Source organism: Rhinatrema bivittatum, chromosome 8 (genome assembly GCF_901001135.1).
Source record: "Rhinatrema bivittatum chromosome 8, aRhiBiv1.1, whole genome shotgun sequence".
Taxonomy (NCBI): Eukaryota; Metazoa; Chordata; class Amphibia; order Gymnophiona; family Rhinatrematidae; genus Rhinatrema; species Rhinatrema bivittatum.
The window spans coordinates 46297165-46319733 of NC_042622.1; the positions used below are offsets into that span (position 1 = coordinate 46297165).

Genomic DNA, 22569 nt, shown 5'->3' on the forward strand with positions numbered 1-22569 from the left:
TTTGAATGTCGCCCTTATAAATGCAAAGTGCCAGTGCCCTTCCTTTCTGAAATCTGCAAAGGGAGATTATTTATCACTGACTGAGGGTCTGCTTTGCTCAGCTTTGTTCCCCCTAGACACGGAGCAGGGAACAAGCCTGATTAAAAATCGGGCCCCTTCGTCTGACGAAGCAAAGCCGTTTTTCAACCATTTTAAATTCACTACGAATGGTGCCCTTAACCACCTCTTTGCTATGCGAGTGCTTTTAGCAGACGGATTTTTACGCGAGTTTTCAAGGAGAATTAGCGTAGCCACTTTCTCTTTGAAAGCATGCGTAACTTGTGCATGTTGAAAAAACAGCTGCAGGCTGTGCTCCTGTCTTTTGTGCGGGCAGCCCCCTCCCCCGACCTAAACTCACCTCTGGGAATGGCTCCTTGCAGACTGGCTAAAAGCATGCGTGCACTGCAGAAGAGCCGCGCGCACTTTCAGCCAGCCGGAGGAGGGCAAGTCTTAGTCGAGTGGTTTTACCCAAGTAAATGGCTTTGAAACGTATCCGTGGGGGAGGTGAGAATCGAAGGCAATTCCACAGGTCAAGCTCCTTCATTGCCCATCCTTTGTGCAGGTAAAAAGTGTGTGCATTTTTCAACAACGCGCACTTTTAGCTGCATACTGCAGAGGCGTTCCCAGGGGTGGGGGGAAGGGCGGAGAATGGAACAAAGCACATTGTTTTTTCCCGAAAAATGACCAGCAGGCAAAGCAGGCCCAAATCTCTGTGGGCAGTTTTTCATTAGGTAAATCATCAAAGCAAAACCACCGACATAGTTTTACTTTAATTATTGGAGCACATCCCATGGGTAAAAGTACCCCCGGAGTAGTACCCCCATAATGTGCAATTGAAGCCCAGAAGTTGATAGGCTCATTGCATATGAGCCAGGCAAAGACTAGAAAGGCTTCTTAAAGCACAGACCAAAGTTTTTCTCACAATCAAGAATAAAAGCTTCCCTGCTGGGGCCAGCCCTGTGGTTCCGACTGTATCGTTCCACACCGTGGTGCTAAAGACCTAGATTCAAATCTTCCATTCGGCGGGGACCAGTTGGGCCTGGACCTGCCATGGAGGTGATGGGCAGAAACTCGGAGAAGGAGGGAAGGTGACCACTGCTATAGTGATGGCCCCTGCTGGCCGAAAAGGAGCACTGAGGGTGCACCTTGGAGGAGGTACCCTTCCAGCTCATGGGCCAGCAAGGGTTTGCGAACACTGCCCGGGCATGCTATCTGCTGAGGGCAGAGGGATCAAAAATGGAAGCAGCGTAAGACAAAAAAATGTTCATATATTTAAAATGTATCTATGCAAAGATGGACTTATAGTGACCAGAATAATTTTGGAGTAGATAATCCAACTACCTGTGGTTTGGCAAACCCTGTGAGTACTTTTCACTCATGGAGTTTGCCGCAATAATCCAAGCAAACTCCAAACGATGCTGGTAGGTTTGGTTTGATTATTGTCTCTTCAAAAGTGCCCACACAAATTTGCATCTGTTTTTTTGTGTGAGTACTTGGCAAAACAATTTTGAATATCCAAAACTATGGGGCCTGATTCACTAAGCTGTTTTCCCATAGACAAGGAATGGAAAAAAGCCTTAGTAAATCAACCTGACCTAATCTCCCCTCAGAAATGCCTGCATCGGTGACATACGCACATACATTTACCCGCATAGGGGGGTGGGAAATAATGCTCAGGTAAAAGAGCATTTCACCCACAGAAATGGCTTTCATTATTGCTCACTGTATGTACTTTATATCTTTAAGCATATTGATTTCTTTTTCCTTAAGGATAACTGACCATACCGATCTTCTACTAGAGGACAGAAAGAGCAACAAGGATTATGAGGGTGCTGCCTAACTACCATGGTCAGCAAGAGGAACTAAATGTCAGGAGGACCCAGTTTCCTTACGAAAGACCAAGCAAGGAAGCAGGCCTTACTTTGCCAAGGTTTGCCAAGTATCAGACTAACTATTGCTCGCAGCCAGACAAGATCTCTTTTACCTCATAGGCTGCCTTCCATCTTCATTGCACGTAAGACTTGCCATACCAGGTCAGACCAAGGTTGCATGAAGTCCAGAAGCCTGAACCACTGTTAGCCGGGAAGACACTGAAGGCAAGGGACACATTTAATTTCCACCTGGCACCCATTGTAACTGACTCCTGAGAGCAGCACAGCATTCTTCTTCTCGTATACAAATTCTGGACCAATTCCATGACATTACCCTAACCCTGAGCGAGCGATCAGATTGTGAGGTTATCATGGCTTTGTCTAGCCTGGGGTTAGTCAAAGAAGATAAGCCTGACAGCACTCTCTCCATTCCCCCGTTATCTTGTAACTAAGAGGTATTTTGTCTTCATCGCATGTTGATGCCTCACAGGGCACCCAGTAAACTGCTAACACTGGGATACTGGAAAAACAAAAAAACATTATGTCAAGGCAATTGTACCAGTCACAAACAATTTCAGTGGTTTGAAAATAAAAGGGAAAGTTTTTTGTTTCTGATGTTGGAATTCTTTCATTTATGTTTCTTCTTATAACACCACAATTTTCAAAGGTGCTGCACCCACCCAACATGTGGGTAAACTTACAAGGGCATGTACGCAAGGCATTCCTGGGGGCAGGGTTGGGATGGGCTTAAACTTGCACATTTCTATTTTCAAAGATGTACATGAACATTTTTCAAAATATTTCTGCACATATTATAAGTGTAATTGTGTGTGGGTAGTTTTGGTGGAATAATTTTCAAAACTAATTTGTGTGTAAGTTTGCTTTGAAAATTGTCGGAACTAATGTGTCTATTTGACTTAAAATTTAGGCGGGTTGTTGAAAAAATTCCCAAAATCTTTTAATATAGATACTACAGTAGAACATGGACATATAGGGGCTGATATTCAGTCATGGAGCAGCTAGTTAAGTTAGCCGGATACACTTATCTAGCTACCTTAACTGGGATATTCAGCAGTTTGGCAGCACTGCTGAATATACCCGCTATCTTAAAGTTAGTCGGATAAGTATATCTGGCTAATTTTAGGACAGCCCTATGGCACGACCAGAGTTAGTCAACTGCATAAGTTATGCGGCTAACTCCGCTCCTCCCAGAAACTCCTCCCGCCCACCTATGGCCTGCCCCCAGTTTATGCAGCTACATTCTAGCCGCAGGTCCTCAATGTCGGCAGGTGGAGCTGGCTGGAGCAGAGGCCCAACAGAAACTTCGCCAATACCAGCCCTCGTTCCCCTCGAGTGCCAGGGCTGGCTGGACTTAGGCGCGGGCCTCTGTGAGGAGATGAATCCATCACAGAAGAGGTTATTGGCCAGCGGGAAGAGAACAATGTCAGTCCAAGCAGAGGTTGGGGCAGGCAGCAGACAGCAGATATGAGAGCAGGCCAAGGTCAGGGATAGGCAGATTTCAACAAGATGAGGAGCAAGCAGTGGTCACAAGGCAGACAGAAGTTAAACGTGGTCAAGAAGCAGTCTGAAGTCAAGTCAAGAATCCAAATGAAGATAAAGCTGGGGATACAAACTGAGGTCAAGCTGAGAAGTCAATCCAGGGGGAAGGAGGCAAGGTGGAACAGCAGGAAGACACCGAAGACGAATGAGGAACCACAAGAAAGGAATGTAGGAACTCCGAAGATGCAGAAAGGGACCAGGAACATGAAGATGAGGCACTGGAACAGAAGCAGGAACAAGAACCAGGAATGAAGAGGTAAACAGCTACTCTAAGAAGGTCAACCTATTGCCGAGGCATTGAGCCAGGGCAGAGCAGTCCTTATTATATTAAAAGGCCTGTGATGTCATTCAGGGACTCTGCGAGGGATTTCCCGCCGGCTGGCTGTGTCTTCTACCAGGGCCCAGCCGTGGCATCAGTGGGCCCCCTTCAATGCGGGGCTGGAGTTAAGAGCAGCCAGTTACAAAACGGGCCCACAACCAGCCAAATGCAATAGAAGTCCCTCCTCCAAAACTCCCCCCAAGGGGCTTGGGTTTCCTGGGGTGCGAAGTGTGGAATGCCCTTAGAAGACTCTTGTCCAAGATATTTGAGGCAGGCTTCCATGTATTCTTCTCTGTGCTATACCCCTCCCAGGAGATCAGGTACTCCCATCTCTTGTTCCAACCTTGAACATCCAAGATCTCCTTCACTTGGTAGACATGGATCTCTTCAGTGTATACCTCCTTGCCTCTTGGCACCTTCCAGAAAGGCCACATGAGAACTAGGTTAGGGAGGGTAACAAGAAAGACATTATGGACTCCCAAGGAGGCGGGTAGGTGTAGTTGATAGGTCACGGGCCCCCCCGATGGGAAACAGGGAAGGGGCCGATGTAGTGAAGAACGAGCCTCATGGAATGCATTCTGAGATGGATATGGTGGGTACTCAGCCAAACCTTGCCCCAGATTTAAATTGTGGTCCCCATTGCCGGTGAGCATCCGTTGCCTTCTTGGCTCTTTGAGCCACTTTCTAGAGTATCTCTTTTGTACGAATCCAAAGTTCCTGGAGCTCCTGAGCGGTTAGTTGAGCTGCCGGAGAAGGAACGGTCAACAGGTCTGGTAATGGAGGAGAAGGCTATCTCCCGTACACAATTTAGAATGGTGATGATCCCGTGGCAGAGCTAATGTGGGAGTTATGGGAGGATGGCAGCCCAATTGTCCTGGCGATCAATTTGCGTAGGCCCTCAGGAAGCATTTCAGGGTCTGGTTAGTCCGCTCTGACTGGGTGTCGGCTTGTGGATGGTAGGCAGTGGTGTAGTCCCGTGCGATATTAAACTTCCAGCAAAGGGAGCATCAGTATTTGGCTGTAAACTGGGTGCTCCAGTCCAAGACAACATGCTTGGGCAAGCTGTGCAGTTGAAAGATATGATGAGTAAACAGCCGGGCCAGTTCAGGGGCTGAGGGAAGACTAGGAAGGGGAACAAAGTGGGCCATCTTTGAGATTCGGTCGACCACAACCCAAAAAGTGCTGCAGCCATTAGAGAGGGGAAGGTCCATCATGAAATCAGTGGACACATGGATCCAAGGTTCCCTGGGGGCCAGCAACAGCTGTAACAGCCTCCAGGGTCATCCCACCAATGGTTTTTGCTGGGCGCAGGTAGGACAAAAGTCCACGTAGGCCCTGAAAACTCTTTGTATCTGGGCCACCAGTAATACTGCTGGAGCAGCACGAGAGTCTGAGCCTGTTTAGGGTGACCTGCAACACGGGAGTCGAGGGACCACTTCAAAACTTTCTCTCGGAGTTAGCGTGGAACGATAGTCTTCCCTGGAAGGACAGTCACAGAGGAGGCCAAGAGGATCCAGGCCAGATCAATAATGTGCCTGGGAGGATCAGGTGTGTCTTCTGCCTCAAAAGATCAGACGAGGGTGTCTGCCCAAGCGTTCTTAGATGCAGGCCGGTACTTCACTTCAAAGTCAAAACATGTGAAGAACAGGGACCATCAGGCTTGTCATGCGTTCAGTAGTTGTGCATGATGAAGATGTTCCAAGGTGTGGTCAGTATATATTATAATATGGTATTGAGCATCCTCCAACCATTGCCGCCACTCCTCAAGTGCCAGTTTGATGGTCAGCAACTCCTTGTCTCCGATTCCATAGCTCCGCTGTGCGGAGGAGAACTTTCGCAAGAAGAAGGAGTAGGGGAGAAGAACCCCCATATTGGAGTGCTGGCTCAGCATGGCCCCTATGCCTAAGGAGGATGCGTCAACTTCCAAGATAAAGGGATGTGTGGGATCCAGATGAGGAGGTTCGGTTCCTGGAGGAAAGCCTTCTTCAACTCTAGAAAGGCAGTGACCGCCTCCAGAGGCCAAACCTTGGTATTGGCTCCTTTCTGGGTGAGCACCGTGACCGCAAACCGGGAATAGTTGGAAATGAAATGCCGGTAGTAGTTTGCATAGGCCAAAAACCTCTGCAGGGCACAGAGACCAGAAGGCTATGCCCAGCCCTGGATACTCTTGACCGTATCAAGATCCATATGGAATCCCCTGCTGGAAATGATGTAACCTAGGAAGGGTAGGCTCTTCCTCTTGAAGAGGCACTTCTCCAGCTTCACATATAATTTATTTGCCCATAGCCTCTGGAGCTTTTTTGGTGAAAGTCCTGACTGTGGGATACAAGAGCCTTTGAGAAGATGAGAATATTGTTGAGGTACACGATGACACAGACGTACAGGAGGTCTCTGAAAATTTCATTCATCATTTTTTGGAATACCACGGGGGCGTTCCCAGGCCAATGGGCATCATCAGATATTTATAGTGGCCGTCCTACGTATTGAATGCAGTTTTCCACTCGTCGCCTTGTTTAATTTGAATTAGATTATAGGCCCCATGGAGGTCCAACTTCTTAAACACTCTAGCCCCCTGGAGAAGGTCAAAGAGCTCGGAAATGAGTGGCAGCGGGTAACAGTCTTTCTTTGCTATGGCATTCGGTCCCCAGTAATTTATACAAGGTTCCATCTTTTTTGGACACAAAGAAAAACCCCACCCCAGCAGAGGTCGTGGAGGGCTTAATGAAAGCCTGGTCAAGGTTCTCCTTGATGTACTCAGACATGACTGCGGTTTCCAGGACCGACAAGGAATATACCCTTCCTCATGGTGGATCAGTGCAGGTTAGTAGATTGATGGCACAGCCGAACATACAGTGGGAAGGCAGCATCTCCACCTTTCCCTTGGAGAACACGTCAATGTATTCAGCATATTGAGGAGGCAGTCCCAACAAGTTCTTTTCCAGGAGCAGAGTTGGTGGAGGCTCAATTCGTTGTAGGCAGGAATCATGGCAATGGGCTCCAAAAGCTCACTAGCTGATGCAAGCCCCAGTCAAACTGAGGAGAGTAAAGTTGCAGCCAAGGCAGCCTTGTCAATGATGATACTCTCCATGTGCAAGATGCCCATGCAAGGGCGCAGAGGCATCTTGGCTGTGGTAATCTGATCAGAAAGTGGCTCCCTGTGTATGGAAGAGATAACTAGTGGCATCTTTCAGGGAACCACAGGAAGCCATAGATGGTTCATTAGGGCCTTCATTATAAAAGTTCTCCACAGCGCCTGAGTCGACCAGCGCTAAGGTGGGAAACTCATGACTGTCCACTGAAATAGATACTAGGAGGATGAATTGAGGAGCAGGAGTGGGAAAGCCTAGGATCACCTCCCCTCTAGATCCTAGGCTTGCTAGTTTCCCGGCTTCTGAGGACAAAATACCAGCTGATGCCCGGTCTCAGCACAGTAGTAACAGAGCCCTAAGTTGCAGTGGTGGAGCCTCTTTTCCAGAGAGAGGTGTCTCTGTCCTAGCTGCACAGGTTCTTCAACCTTGCCGGTGGGAGCCGTCATCAGTACTGCCAAGAGGGGGGCACAAAAAGGACAGATCCAGCACTACTTGCCTATGAGGAAGGCGCAGCTCCCAGGTCCGCTACTGGAGGCGGAGGTCGATTCTCCCAGCCAAGTCGATGAGAGCATCCAGGGTCTCAGGGAGTGCTCAAGTGGCTAGCTCATCCATCATCTGAGCTGACAGCCCTTCCAGAAAGATACTTCAAAGGCTCTCTTTCCTCCAGTTCAGCTCAGTGGCCATGGTCCAGAATTCGATGGTATAGTCCATTAAAAGCAGATTGCCTTCCCAGAGACGCAAATATCTGAACCCACAGTGGCCAGCTGCCCAGGTTCAAATACAACCTTGAAGGCCTTAACAAATTGTTGCAAGTCCTGTAGTATTGCAACCCCATGCTCCCACAAGGGAGAGGACCAGGCCAAGGCCTCCCTGTCCAGGAGGAGGAGTATGAAGGTGGTCTTGACAGTGTCACTGGGAAATTGTGCCAGCTGAAGTGAAAAATACATAAAGCACTGATTCAAGAATCTGTGGCACTGTTTCGGTTCTCCTGCATACTGAGGAGGAACTGGGAGACGTGCCATGGGTGCAGCTGCTAGAACTGATGATATTGCAGGAGGCAGAGAAACTGCGGAGGCTGCAGTTGTGTTGAGGCGGGTGCTGAACCGCTCCATGGAGTCTATCAAGGGCTTGGGAAACTGTTGCTGCTGCTGGATTTTCTGCACCAGGCCAGGAATGGCCTGGAGGCCCGAGAGATCTGCTGGGTCCATGGTCTCGGTAATCTGTTGCAGAAGTGGACCCTTGGACTGAGATGAGATTGGCCCTATCCACAGGGAGGATCCCTGCAGATCTTCACCATCGGCAGGCAGGCAGAGCTGGCTGGAGCAGAGGCCCAACAGGAACTTTGCCGATACCAGCCCTCGTTCCCCTTAGGTTAAGCCCTCAAGTGCCAGGGCTGGCTGGATTTAGGTGCGGGCCGCTGTTAAAAGATGAATCCGTCACAGAAGAGGTTATTGACTAGCGGGAAGAGAATGAAGTCAGTCCAAGCAGACAGCAGAGATGAGAGCAGGCAGAGGTCAGGGGAAGGCAGAGTTCAACAAGATGAGGAGCAAGTAGAGGTCACAAGACAGGCAGTGTTGTGTCCGTCGCTGCTCGACGCCCTCTTTACCTCTGTGGCGACTCCCTCCGGGTCTGATGGACGGCTGGCCACCAAGGTGTCTCTTTCCGAAGTCCCCGGACCAGCTCAACGCTGCAACTCTGCCATCTTGTCTTGATGCCTAGGGCGTGTGCGTCCCGACTCTTGTACTAGCAAGGGCGCAAACTTCAGGGGCGTCCCCCTGAGAGGACGTCATCTGCTTCCAATATTTAAAGGTCTTTGAAAACACTAACAATTCCAGTTAGCAAGGATTCGTCAAAGCTACTCTGCCTCCTCGGACTTACCAGAGGTACCCGCTCCTCGGGGGCCTCGCTCTTTTCTTTATTTTCAGATTATAGATAGGAACCGGTACTCGCTCCTTGAGGGCCCATGTTCCTGGACACTCTGAAGATTCTCTACTGCCTGGAAGCTATCACTGCTACAAACAACTGTGAGTTACCATCGCTCTCTCAGAGCTTTCCCTGGAACCAGGGACTCGCTCCTCGAGGGCCTAACCCTTCCCAGCTCCTGAGCTGACTTGAGACCTTACGTGAGTTTTGTCATCTAGTTCTATTCATGAACTCTGCCTAATCTGCCTAATCACTTTCTACAGTTTCTCAACAGCTCAGCCATCTTGGGATCGTTATTCCAGTACCTGAGGGACTACAGCCCTGCCGGGCATATCAGCTCACTACTGCCACCTCTGGTGGTTTCTAATAACCTGTTTAATAAAAGAACTAATGTGTTTCTGTCTCCATACTCCAGCCTAGCCGGTGGTCCCTCTTGGGGTATCCTCCCGGGAGCGTGGTAATCTGCCATCGGCCCAGGGATCCACCCACAACTATATCAGATTCAGTACAGATTGCTACTCCTTAGCAAGATGATATCTGAGACATTACAAGATCGCCGACTCCTCCCTCTCCAGGAGCCCGCTACACAGAGCTTTCTCTACAGATTGCTCCTCCTATCTGATTGCTCCGCCCATCTAGCATCTTCTCCATAACAGATTGCTAACTAGAGCATCAGATCCAGAACAGATTGCTCCTATCTGATTGCTCCGCCCATCTAGCATCTTCTCCATAACAAATTGCTAACTAGAGCATCAGATCCTGAACAGGCAGAAGTCAAACGTGGTCGAGAAGCAGTCCGAAGTAAAGACAGGAATCCAAATTATTATTATTATTATTATTTATTTCTTTTATATACCGACATTCAATCGAGATATCACATCGGTTTCCAGATAACCAAGGGAATAGGGCGTAGTCCGCCCTATTTTACAAAAAACAATTATAACATATTATAACAGTGGTACATGGAACAAAAGGTTATAGGATATAACAAAAGGTTATAGAAAATAACATATGTACATGAATGTGTTGTTGATAAAATAAAATTGGGATAAGGGACTTGTTGGGTAGGTAATTTAGGAATAGAGGTGGGGGGGATGAGGGAAGGGAGGGGGGAAGGTGGGGTGGGGTGGGGTGGCCGGGGATCCAAACCAAGGTCAAGCTGAGAAGTCAATCCAGGGGGAAGGAGGCAAGGCAGAAGCAGGAAGGCACTGAAGATGGATGAGGAACCATAAGACAGAAACGCAGGAACTCTGAAGATGCAGGAAGGGACCAGGAACATGAAGACGAGGCACTAGAACAGAAGCAGGAACAAGAACTTGGAATGAAGAAGCAAACAGCTACTCCAAGGAGTTCGACCTATTGCCGAGGAAAAGGCCGAGGAAAATTGCCGAGGAAAAGGCCTGTGATGTCATTCAGGGGCACCGTGGTGGATTTCCTACCATGAGCCCTTTAAAAGGGCCTGAGCTGTGCGTGCGCCTAGGGACACCCTGCTCAGCTGAGCAGTGTCCCTAGCGTAGCATGTCGTGCCTGTGTGGCAGCCAAATGCATCTTTGACCAGGACCCAGCTGTGGCTTCGACAGACTCTCTTCAACCCAAGGCTGGAGGTAAGAGCAGCCAGTTGTGGGACAGGCCCGCTACCATCCAAACACAACACATACAGCGATGAATATCGCCATTTTGCCATTTAGATGGATATCTTTTCAATTATCTGACTAAATGGATTTTGAATATCAACCTCAAAACACCTGGTCAATTGATTTACAAGTGCAAGTGTTGAATATTGCATTTGCTATCACAAAAATTCCCCTTCAATGTAACACACAGATAGAATAGTATAGACATATAAATAGATACATTCGTTCATGTACATATGCACAAACATTTGTAAGTTTCATGCCTTCATATACAAATTTATGAATACTTGCACATTACTCTCATACTTGCTTACACGTTTCCTAGCAGTCTTGAAACATTAGAATGTGCTAGTTTCTATGTATATGTATATATGCTTGTCTGTTTATGTGAATTCCAAATACTACTTATCCTAGGTCACTTTGCTCTGCAGTTCATGCATTCCTGTACAGGATTCTAGTGCCTGAGGGTCTGGCAGCTGTCTCTGCACTGTGCTTATGGGAATATAGAGAGATACAAATGATAAGGTGCTGAAAACCAAAGCCAAACCAATTGGGCTACAATTTGGTTTTTTTATCAGATTAAGTAAAGATGAAAATATGCAAAAAAAACACAGATCCAGTGAGCAGTCTGGTGAGTTTATATTTGATTTATTTTTTATGTTTTTTGGTTTTTGTTTTTGTAATAAGCAGTTGGAGGTTGAGTAAATATCAACCCCCGCCACAATGTTGCCATTCCCTGCAGCTAATTCTAGAAGAAAAGTGCACTGAAGGAGCAGAGTTCTATCAGAATAATCAGTTGCATTTTGTTCTCCACAGCAAGTATGTAAAATTCCTTCGCACCAGTAAAAATTGGCTCCTTTTTAAAACGTATTCCGTGCATTAAAAAAGGTGAAGGGTGAAAAGAAAGCCAAATGGCTGCCAGCATAGTTAAAAGGTAATGTCCTAATAAAGAAAACAGGAAACAGCATAAGCACTGGCAAATTAGATGCAAAACAGTAATAAGGAAGGCAAAAGCAGAATTTGAAAAGAAGCTTGTCATGGAAGCAAATACTCATAATAAAAATTTTTCAGGTACATTTGAAGCATAAAATCTGCAAGGGAGTCAACTGGACCATTGGATGATCAAGGGGTAAAAGGGGCACTAAGTTAGGATGAGACCATAGTAGAGATATTAAATTAATCCTTTGCTTCATTCTTTACTGTGGAAGATATAAGGCAGATACCCATGCCAAAAATGATATTCGAAGATGATTTACTTATTTTTTTATTTATTTCGGATTTTTATATACCGGCATTCGAGACCGCAGTCACATCATGCTGGTTCACATAAAACAGGGGTGCAAATAAATATAAACTAGAACAATGGTGCGGAAAAGGCAGTTACATGTAACAGGGTGACTAGAACTTGGTGAAGAAGGAAGATAAAGGATAGGTTATTAATTCAAAAAGGCTAACGATAATGGAGATGGTTAACAATGGTGTAAATGGAGATGAGGGATGACGTTGAGGTGTTAAATCAATTGGTTTAACACCAATTGATTTAATGATGATTCAGAGGAACTGAAACAAATCTCAGTAAATCTGGAAGACGTAAACAGGAAAATGGATTAAAGAGTAGCAAATCACCTGGACCAGATGGTATATATCCTAGCGTGCTGAAAGAACTGAAAAATGAAATTGCAGACCTACTATTAATATTTTGTAAACTATCATTAAAATCAACTACAGGGGGGGGGGGCGCTGTGGCGGCTGATGCGTGCGGACGTGTAGAAGCTCGGCTCCGATTCCCTCATAGCCCTCTGACCCACGAATTTGTCTGAAAAATACCAAACTTCGGTGGAAAGGCCCTATAATAGCGTGTAGCATACTAATCTCTGCACCCAGGATGACGACGAAGAGGAAAACAGCAGATCTGCGGCATTTTTTGTACGAGAAAAATGCGCCAGAGACGGAACAAGATGGCGCCGAAACAGCGGGACCTGAGCTAAGAGAGGCCGGAGTAATGACGGAAACTGTGAGTCCCTCAGGCGCCTTGAATGAAACTGCAAAATCATCTCTGCTTACCAGAGAGGAAGCCCGACAGTGGTTTATTGAGCTGCGGGCTGATTTGAAGCTGCATCGGGAGGAGATAATGGCGTCAGTTGCAGATTTAAAAGAGGACTTAGCAGCATTGGGTAACCGGGTAGATGACACTGAGAACCACATGGACGCACATGGAGACTCTATTAACTCACTAGTTATCCAACAAGACGCCGCTTCTACCACCATCCAGGAAATCCAAAATAAGATAGAGGACCTTGAGAATCGCAGCAGACGCAATAACCTGCGCATCAGGGGAGTTCCAGAGTGCCCGGAATATGCCGAGGTGAGCACTATTGCAGCACAGATTTGTAATTTTATCCTCGCTCAGGGCGCTGAGGGCACTCCTGAAACTAACATCCTACTGTCTGAGATCAAGTTTGAGCGGGCACATCGCGCTTTGGGCCCTCGGCGGGATCAACAGCCCAGAGAAATAGTGCTCTGCTTCACGAGCTTCCCTATCAAGGACCGCGTATACGCCATCTCCAGACAGTTAAAAGATATAAAATGGAACAATCACAGTCTTACCATCTAACAAGACCTCTCAGCGGTTACCTTGAAGAAGCGGTACAATCTCAGAGAGGTCACAGCTCAGCTAAGGGCTAAAAATATAAAGTACCTTTGGACTTTTCCCTTTGGACTCACTTTTCAACTTCAGGGCATTGGCTATAAGGTCACTTCCATCACCGACGCGATTGAGGCCTTTAATAAAGCACAAATACCAGTAACTTTTCAGACCACCAGTGTCGCAGCGCCATCGCAACAGAAGGATAACGCACCACGTTGGCAGCGGGCAGAAAAGGGTGGAAAGCGGCTGCGACATCAACCTGACCCAAGAAGAATGGTGACTACGGATCAAGGCTGAGGAGCAGTAACTGTTGGGCTAAGTTTATCACCTTCTTGGGCTATTTTGAGCCAACATGGTCACTTTATGGTCATTTCAACTAAATCAGCGAGGGTCCTTTCTATCCCAGTTGACTCTTAAGCTGTATTGCATTCATGGATAGTGTGGATAACACCGAGGATATTTCATAGGTTGGGTAACTGTTACATATTGTGGATAGTTTGCTAAGTTGGGCAGGGAGAAATCACAATGTTGGGGTTTATACATTTCGCATGGGAAGCTACAGACCTCCAGAGGAGCAGTATCCCACAGGGAGTAGCAGGGATACTTATGGATTTCACTGGGAACACACCGGAGTTTCTGGTCTTTTATATTCCTTGGGTTTGGCATTGCAACAAATTGTGGTATGGTTAGAGAGAAAATGGGGAACCGTGTTCATGAGGGCACTCACAGGCATACTAGTTAAGCTAGGACTTCATATGCACGATGGGGACCTCTTAGATATTCCTTTTATGGGCCACAATGGCGGCTAAACTACTTTCCCTAAACGTTAAGGGGCTCAATACACCCTGAAAACGTTTGGAGGTAGATCTTTAAACAATATGCGATCGCGTACTTTTGTTGGCGCACCAGGCACAAACAAAAGTATGCTGGATTTTATAAGATACGCGTGTAGCCGCGCGTATCCTATAAAATCCGGGATCGGCGTGCGCAAGGCTGCCGATTTTGGGCAGCCTGCGCGCGCCAAGCCGCGCAGCCTGCCTCCGTTCCCTCGGCCTCAGAGAGAACTTTCTTTTGCCTGCCCTCCCCTTCCCCTCCCTTCCCCTGCCTAACCCACCCCCCCCGGCCCTATCTAAACCCCCCCTTACCTTTATTTCGTGATTTACGCCTGCCCAAAGCAGACGTAAATCAACGCGCACCAGCAGACTGCTGGCGCGCCATCATCTGACCCGGGGGCTGGCCCGGAGGCCTCGACCACGCCCCTGGGCCAGCGACATGCCCCCGACACGCCCCTTTTCAAAAACCCCGGGACTTACGCGAGTCCCGGGGCTCTGCGCGCGCCGGCGGCCTATGCAAAAATGTTCACGAGGGAATTACAGCATCAACAGGCGGGAATTGTCTTTGTCCAGGAGACGCATGTGCGGAAGCACCATGAAAGACTCCTAAAGTTTTCCCAATTTCCCATCACTCACTGGGTAGCCAGCACAAAAGCTTCCAAATATACTGGTGTGGGTATTTTGTTTGCAGCAGCTTTTGTACACGAGGAAATATCTCATGTTTATGATCCCCTAGGAAAGTATGTGCTTGTTAAGATCAAAGTGGGTAAGCATACTCTCACTCTGCTTAATGTATATTTCCCCAACACCCGCAGATCATCCTTTTTAAACATTCTTCATGACCTGCTACAGAATCACTTAGACGGAGACTTAATTATAGGAGGAGACTTTAATTTTGTACAAGACCCGACTTTGGACTCTAGTTCTGGGAAGATATCAGACCCCCAAACCCATAAAAGGTGGCAAACTTTTATGGCGGATTGGTGTATTACGGATATATTGCGGGTCCGGCATCCTACCTCCCGCTCATACACTTTCTTCTCTAACTCACACATTACATATACCAGAATTGATTATTTTTTTGTTTCCATAGCATTGCAAAATCTGATCCAGAAAACAGATATTGATGGCATTACATGGTCAGACCATGCCCCGATATGGGTATCTTGCTGTTTTCAGGACACAGATAAGGGGTTTCGCCTGTGGCGTCTTAATGACTCATTGCTTAAGGATGATGTCTTTATTCACCAGATGGAGATCCTTTTACGGGATTATTTTAAGGATAATCAAACAGATGGTATGTCCCCTCTCATAATTTGGGAGTGCTCTAAAGCAGTAGCAAGGGGTGCCTGTATTGCTTGAGCCGAATTCGAACTAGGAACTGTGTAGATTATGATGTATTGCGAGATAAATGTTTCATACGATCATAAATATAAGCTGAAATATGAATAGATATTGGGAATGTGATACCTCATATACCAAGTGAGCCTCTCGATATTTGTTAGAGGGTACTCATAGCAGTTGTATCAAATATACACAACGTTATCCACTATCTTATAAAATTGGTTTAACATGATTGACTTCCTTTATAATCATTGGTATCTACATTCCATTTTTTCTTTTTTTTTTCTATTTCATTTTTGCATTCTTATTTCATTTTTGCATTCTATTAAATAGATATAAAGACAGAACACTTATCCCTTGTGTAGCGTAGAGTGGTGACAGCTTTTTTTTCTCGGCTGGTGTTTGAAAAAAAGCTGAGGAGAATACTGAAGAGCTGCACTTCCTGCAGGGGTATATGTACTAGGGCTGACGTCAGGACATCAGATTGAAATCTGATCCATCTCCAACTGCTATCAGGAGTATACTATACCCATTGGTCCTGAGTCCATCTGTCTACACTAAGGAAAATGAAATTATCAGGTAAGTAATTTCTCCTATAGTAGAATTAGAAAAGGTTTAGAGAATGGGGAGCAAATTGATAAAGGGGTTGGAATGATTCCCCTATGAGAAAAGGCTAAAGAGGATAGGGCTCTTCAGGTTGGAGAGGAGACACCTTAGGTGAGATATGATAGAGGTCTATAAAATGATCAGTGGAGTGGAATGTGAATCTTTTAAAACATACAAAAACTAGGGGGATGAACAATAAAGTTATCAGGTAATATATTTAAGACAAATAGGAGAAAATATATTTTTTACTCAATGCAGATGCAAGCTAAAGTTCACCATCTGTCCACTAACTGTTAAACCTGGGACCTGTAAATCCTTCAGAATGGGTTCCAAGTTTTTTCACAATGGTACAGTTTGTTCTTAATCGACTGTGACCTACCATCCAGATTTACAATGCAATTTTTTTTTTTTGACTCGTTTCTAAGGATCATTGAAATTCAGTCATAGAGCAGCACTGAAAAAGTCTTCCTTAGAAACTTCTAAAACCAGCCCCTGCCCTTTTTTGGATCACATTTCTTGTGATCCACAAATTGTTCCATTTCCAGACCATCACTGAGTAATTTTATAAATAAATTTGGTGTTTGTACTTCACCAATACATTCCCAGCAAACAATCCTCAATCTAATGTATGACAATAAATTGAAGGTTTGAAATAAAATTACAAAATTATAATATGTAGTTATATATTAACTAGCCATAACTGCATGGGAGGAGTTCATTAAACAAAAGTCAGGCAGACGCTATCCATACTATCGGGCGGATTTTAAATGCCCTGCTCGCATAAATCCGCCCGGATTTACGTGAGCAGGGCCCTCGTGCGCCGGCGCACCTATTTTGCATAGGCAGCCGGTGCGTGCAAAACCCCGGGACATGCGTAAGTCCTGGGGTTTTTTTAAGGGGGCGTGTCCGGGGCGGGGCCGAATGACGCAGCGTTTCGGGGGCGGGACCGGGGCGTGGTCGAGGCCTCCGGACCAGCCCCCGGGTCGGATGACGGCGCGCCAGCAGTCCGCTGGCGTGCATAGATTTACGTCTGCTTCTAGCAGGTATAAATCGAGGGACAAAGGTAAGGGGGGGGTTTAGATAGGGCCGGGGGGGGGGGGTTAGGTAGGGGAAGGGAGGGGAAGGTGAGAGGAGGGCGAAAGAAAGTTCCCTCCGAGGCCGCTCCGATTTCGGCCTCGGAGGGAACGGAGGCAGGCTGCGCGGCTCGGCGCGCGCAGGCTGCCCAAGATCGGCAGCCTTGCGCGCGCGCCAATCCAGGATTTTATAAGATACGCACGGCTATGCGCGTATCTTATAAAATCCAGCGTACTTTTGTTTGCGCTTGCTGAGCGAACAAAAGTACACGATCGCGCTCTTTTTTAAAATCTACCCCTATATGCACAACTTCATCAGAATACATTAAGGGGTAAATTTTCAATAAGCTACCTAACTTTACTTTTCTGGCCTCACAAAAAAACTAAACAATAGTGCATTTTAAAAATGATATTCAAATTCAAAGTACCCAAACAATCTGTGTCTGAAGGGTTGGCTGTTATACAAAAGGGCCAGTTCTATAAATCCTTTCAAATAAAGGTATAAAGGATAACTTTCCAATATCGCCACGTGGCCCCATATTTAACGGTAACTTTTAAACAGGCGGGCGAGCGCACATGTGTGCACATTCGACATCCTACGCCCAGGGATGTGGCCATTTTTTAACATATGAACATATATGTGTGCAGTATTATAAACCAGCCTGACCGTGCGCACATGTGCTCGCAATTGTAAGTGGATGCAAGCCTATGCACGCATAGACCACTTCTTCCATGTAAGTGAGGGGATTTTAAAAGACACACTCCCCGACGCCATTACCAGTTCGTTCCCAGTTCACTCAGGTAAGGAATGGGACTTCCAAACCCCCTTAGTTTAATAGCCTCCCTTCTCCCCTGTTATCCCCGGCCCTTAAAACCTCACGATCTGTGTCTTTATCTCTATTTTATAATTTACACGTCACCCATAGCAGAAGTAAAGCTACGCAGCAGGGGACCCCAGTGCGCGCCTGTGAGCTTACGTATTTATGCACAAATTTCAACGTGAAATCCAGGAACGCCAATTCCCCATCCAGACCTCGCCCTGCCCCCTTTTTAAACTTTTCATTTGTGCGCGTAGCGGTACGTGCACGCGTATCCAGGCGGCTTTTAAAATCTGCTCGGCCCCCTCTCACTGGAGAGTGGCACTGAGGGTGAGTCTCAGGGAGAAGTTCATGCCAACCTCTCAGGACTAGCAAGGATCCCTGCGCCACCTGGTCATGCCATCTGGGATAATGGTTGAAGAGAAAATTACATTTCTTTCTTTTCTTTTTTTAATGAGAATATGTCCAAATTTGAACAGAGGGAATTTTTTGGCAGAACCCTTCGGCCTGTTCTTTTGCCTTTTGCAACTAACAGAGCACATGGAAGCCAGAATGTGAATCTCATGCAACTCAAAATTGTCATGGAAAATAATATTTTAGTACCACGTCTCTAAAAGTTCAGCCCTTTGAATAAACAGAAGCCCTTCCTCAAAGACATATTACTGCTATTATTTCTGGTTTAATTGTCCAGGCTAGTACACCAAATTTAACAACTTTCATCCAGTGATGGGAAAACCAATGAGCCATTTTTGATCTTATTTAGTGGTTAGAATGAGGTCAGTGTGACAGTGGGGGGGTTTTCTAGTTGTCCTTTCCACATCATTCTCTAAGCAGTCACCCATTATGCCCCTTGGTAGATCATACAAATGTGGAATGTTGCTATGCATATAAGAATTGAAGGGAAGAAACAGGAGTGGATTGTAAAACATGAAAAAATTTCCTCTTCCTTGAAAATTTCCGATGACTAGATACACAATGTACTGTATATTGGTACATTAGAAGGGCCACAGGTCAGATCAACGGTGTACGAGGCCAGTATCTTATCTCCAGTCTGGGTCACTAAGAAACGTCTGTCAGATGTCAATGAGGATCTTCATTTCTCATTACTCACTCGCAATTTTCCAGGTCTACCTGTCTAATAATTGTTAATGGTCTGGATCTTTTCTTCAGAAATATGTCCAAACCTTTCCTAACTCAGCTGTACTATTAACCTTGAACATATCCTCTGGCAACAAATTCCACAGTTTGTGCATTGACTTACAAAATACTTTCATAAATTTGTTTTGAGCAAAGAATTGTGGTGGCTGTGTTAGTCTGCTTGGATACGAGGAATTAAGGGTCAAGAAATGGGAGTGAATTTTCAACGGAGTTACCTGCATAAAATTAGCATATACACATGCAAGTAGCTTGTACTTGCGAACATGCTATTTTATAAACATCAAACATTCATGCGTAGTTTTGCTTTGGTGTGCACATCCACATGCGTAAAAAAGGGGCACTTCAGGGCATGGCGGAACTAAGAGGTACACATGTAAGTTCTGTTTCATAAGGGACTTATGCAAGTACATGAGGTAACTTATTTGCACAATTTTACACCTGCTAATTATCTTGTGCAATTGGGTTAGACTCATCTCTTGTCAAGTTTTGGTTGGGTGAGAGGTCTGGGTGAATTGGGAGTTCAGGCTGAAGAACTAGGAGAATCTCGACGACCTGGGGAAGGACTGGGTTTACTGGTGGAGGAATCAGAAAACTGTAAATTTCATTTATTTGTACATTTTAAAATATACCCATTTAAATGCATAAATCGGGGTTTTACAGAAGCAAATCATATTTTTTATGAGTAAAATATATGTACATATGTTTCTAAAATAGGAAAAGTATGCACATTCGATGCATATGCTTTTTCAAAACATTGCAGGTGTTTGTGGATAAGCATATGTATGTGCATTTTACAATCAGGGATGGTAACTTTTAAACAGCCGCACAGGCGTACTTGTATGTGCATTTGCTGCCTCATGCGAATGGACGCGGACATTTTATACCATACGCGCGTATATGCGTGTATGTTATAAAATCAGCAGTGCGCGCATACATTTGCATGCAATTTTATATGGATGTGTGCATGTCCATGCAAATGCTACCTCTACCATGTAAATGGGGGGGATTTTAACGCAAATACCCATTTCATCAGTTCAATCACAGTTCATCCTGGTAAAGGATAGGACTTCCTAATCCTCCTAGCTAGATAGCCTCCCTTTTATGTTATTAGCCCTGACCCTACAAACCCCACTTACTAGCCTAATTTTTTAATTTAAAACTTACACACTATCCATAGCAGAAGTAAAGTTACATCATAAGGGACCCCGGCACACTTGTGTGCATAAATACATACACACACATTTCAAGTGACATTCCTGGAATATGCCCGGCAGGGCTGTAGTTCCTCAGGTACTGGAACAGCGATCCAGGATGGCTGAGCTGTTGAGAAACTGTAGAACGTGAGTAGGCAGAGTAGACAGGGTTCATGAACAGAACCCTCAAGGAAGGTCTCAAGGAAGCTCAGGAGCTGGAAAGGTTTAGGCCCTAGAGGCGCGAGTACCTGGTTCCAGGGAAAGCTCTGAGAGAGTGATGGTAACTAACAATTGTTTGTAGTAGCGATATCTTCCAGGCAGTAGAGAATCTTCAGAGTGTCCAGGAACAAGGGCCCTCGAGGAGCAAGTACCGGTTCCTATTTGTAATCTGAAAAGTAAAGAGAGAGCAAGGCCCCCGAGGAGCGGGTACCTCTGGTAAGATCGAGGAGGCAGAGTAGCTTGGAGGAATCGTAGACGGATCCATATCTGTAACTTCTCCACTCCTTGCTAACTCAGTTTGTTAGCGTTTTCAAAGACCTTTAAATATTGGAAGCGGATGATGTCATCTCAGGGGGACGCCCCTGAGGTTCGCGCCCTTGCTGGTACTTCAGTCAGAGCGCGCGCCCTAGGTCATCAGGCAAACATGGCAGATCTGCAACATCGAGCCGGTCCGGGGACGCCAGAGGGAGATGGCATGGAGGCGCCGCAGCAGCCAGCCGTCCATCAGACACGGAGGGAGTCACCACAGAGGTAAAGAGGGCAGAGAGAGGGCGTCGAGCAGCGACTGTTGCAACAGAAATAATAAGTGAATGCTTAAAACAAATAAGGAATCCAAACTGAATCGGGCAGATTTGTTTTGGATTTTTGAAAACGAATACAAATAGTCAGTGCCTCTGAAAATCTTACAAATTCTCAGGGTCTTTTGTTTCATAAATAGTGTACACTATTTGCAAATCTGAAGATGACACAAAATTGTTGAAAGTGGTTAAATCACAAGAGGATTGTGAGAAAATGCAAAAGGACCTTACAAAACTAGGAGACTGAGCATGCAAATGGAAAATGAAATTTAATGCATAGAAGTGCAAAGTGATGCATGGGGACAGTAACTTTCAAATAGCCGTGTAGGCATACATGTACACATGTATGTCAGCTTGCACCCAGAGACATGGCCATTTTATAACGTAATTTGGATGTCTCCATCCAAATAAAGTTACACTTGGACTACTTTGGCGTCTAACCCACTTTATTGCCCACACGGCTTTTTTAGATAGCCTGTCCTCCTGTTTTATCGGTCCATTTCATAACATATGCACATGTATGCGCATATGATATAAAATCAGCCCTACGCGTGAACATGTGTGCTCAATTTTATATCAATGCGTAAGTGGGGGGGATTTTATTAAATATGTACGCCGATGCAATTACCAGCTTTCCCAGGTAAAGGATAGGTCTTCCTAATTCCCTTAGTTAATTTGCCTCCCTTTTACCCTTTTAGCCCCAACCCTTAAAATCCCGCTAACTGTTCTTTGTTGGGTTTTTTTTCATTTCTTTCATGCCATCCATAGCAGAAGTAAAGTTACACGGTAGGGGACCCTGGCGCACGCTTGTGCACATAAATACTTACGCGTACATTTCATGTTACATACCCAGACGGGACCGTGTCCCGCCCATGCCCCTCTCCTTTTTTTGCCGTTCCCATTTCTGCACATACCGGGAGATACATGTGTACTTGGGCTCTTCTTAAAATCCACGCAGCGCGCGCCGTCTCACAATACTCGTGTATTTCCCAGCTTTGGCACACATAGTGGGGCCGATGCAATACAGTGCGCTCAGCCAAGCGCACCGTTTAACCCGCTGTCAGACGCGGGTTAAATAGGCGCTAATCCACCCCCTAATGCAATAGGGGGATTAGCGCCTATTTAACGTGTGTCCAACGCGGAGTGAATGAGTTAGTGCTCATCGCATGCAAATGCATGTGAATGAGGCTATTACTCATTCACTCCAAATGCAAAAAGATAAATGTGCGTCTCAGACGCACATTTATCGCTCAGATATTAACGCCTGCCTGGATTCACCATTGTTGGAAACAGGATGCTGGGTTTGATGGACCTTTGGTCTGACCCAAGATGGCAAATCTTATGCTCTTATATTCCAAAACAAAAAAAGAATGAAAACTGATTTTAAAAGAAAAAACACATGAAATAAAAATAAATAAACAAACAACATTTATCTGAAAGCAAATGAATGAAACAAAACAAAATATTTTTCTGTGCTCATTCCTACTGCTTAAAGAATGATGTGGGAAGAAAGGCATGTTATTATTTTAAAACATCTAGAAAAAAAGCACTGTCACATTGACCTCATTCTAACCACTGAATAAGATCAAACATGGCTCATTGGTTTCCCACCATTGGATAAAATTAGTAAAATGTGGTGTACTAGTCTGGACAGTTAAGCCAGAA

General features: G+C 45.7%; 1 protein-coding gene across 1 annotated transcript in view; it reads left to right on the forward strand.

Annotated features, from left to right (window-relative positions):
• Positions 1–2525, forward strand: part of KIAA1755 (KIAA1755 ortholog) — a 129309-nt gene extending 126784 nt beyond the window's left edge. Inside the window, exon 23 of the mRNA XM_029612330.1 lies at positions 1810–2525. Coding sequence (XP_029468190.1) covers positions 1810–1814 — 5 coding nt within the window. The 3' untranslated portion in view covers positions 1815–2525. The remainder of the gene's footprint in view (positions 1–1809) is intronic.
• Positions 2526–22569: the final 20044 nt, after the last annotated feature.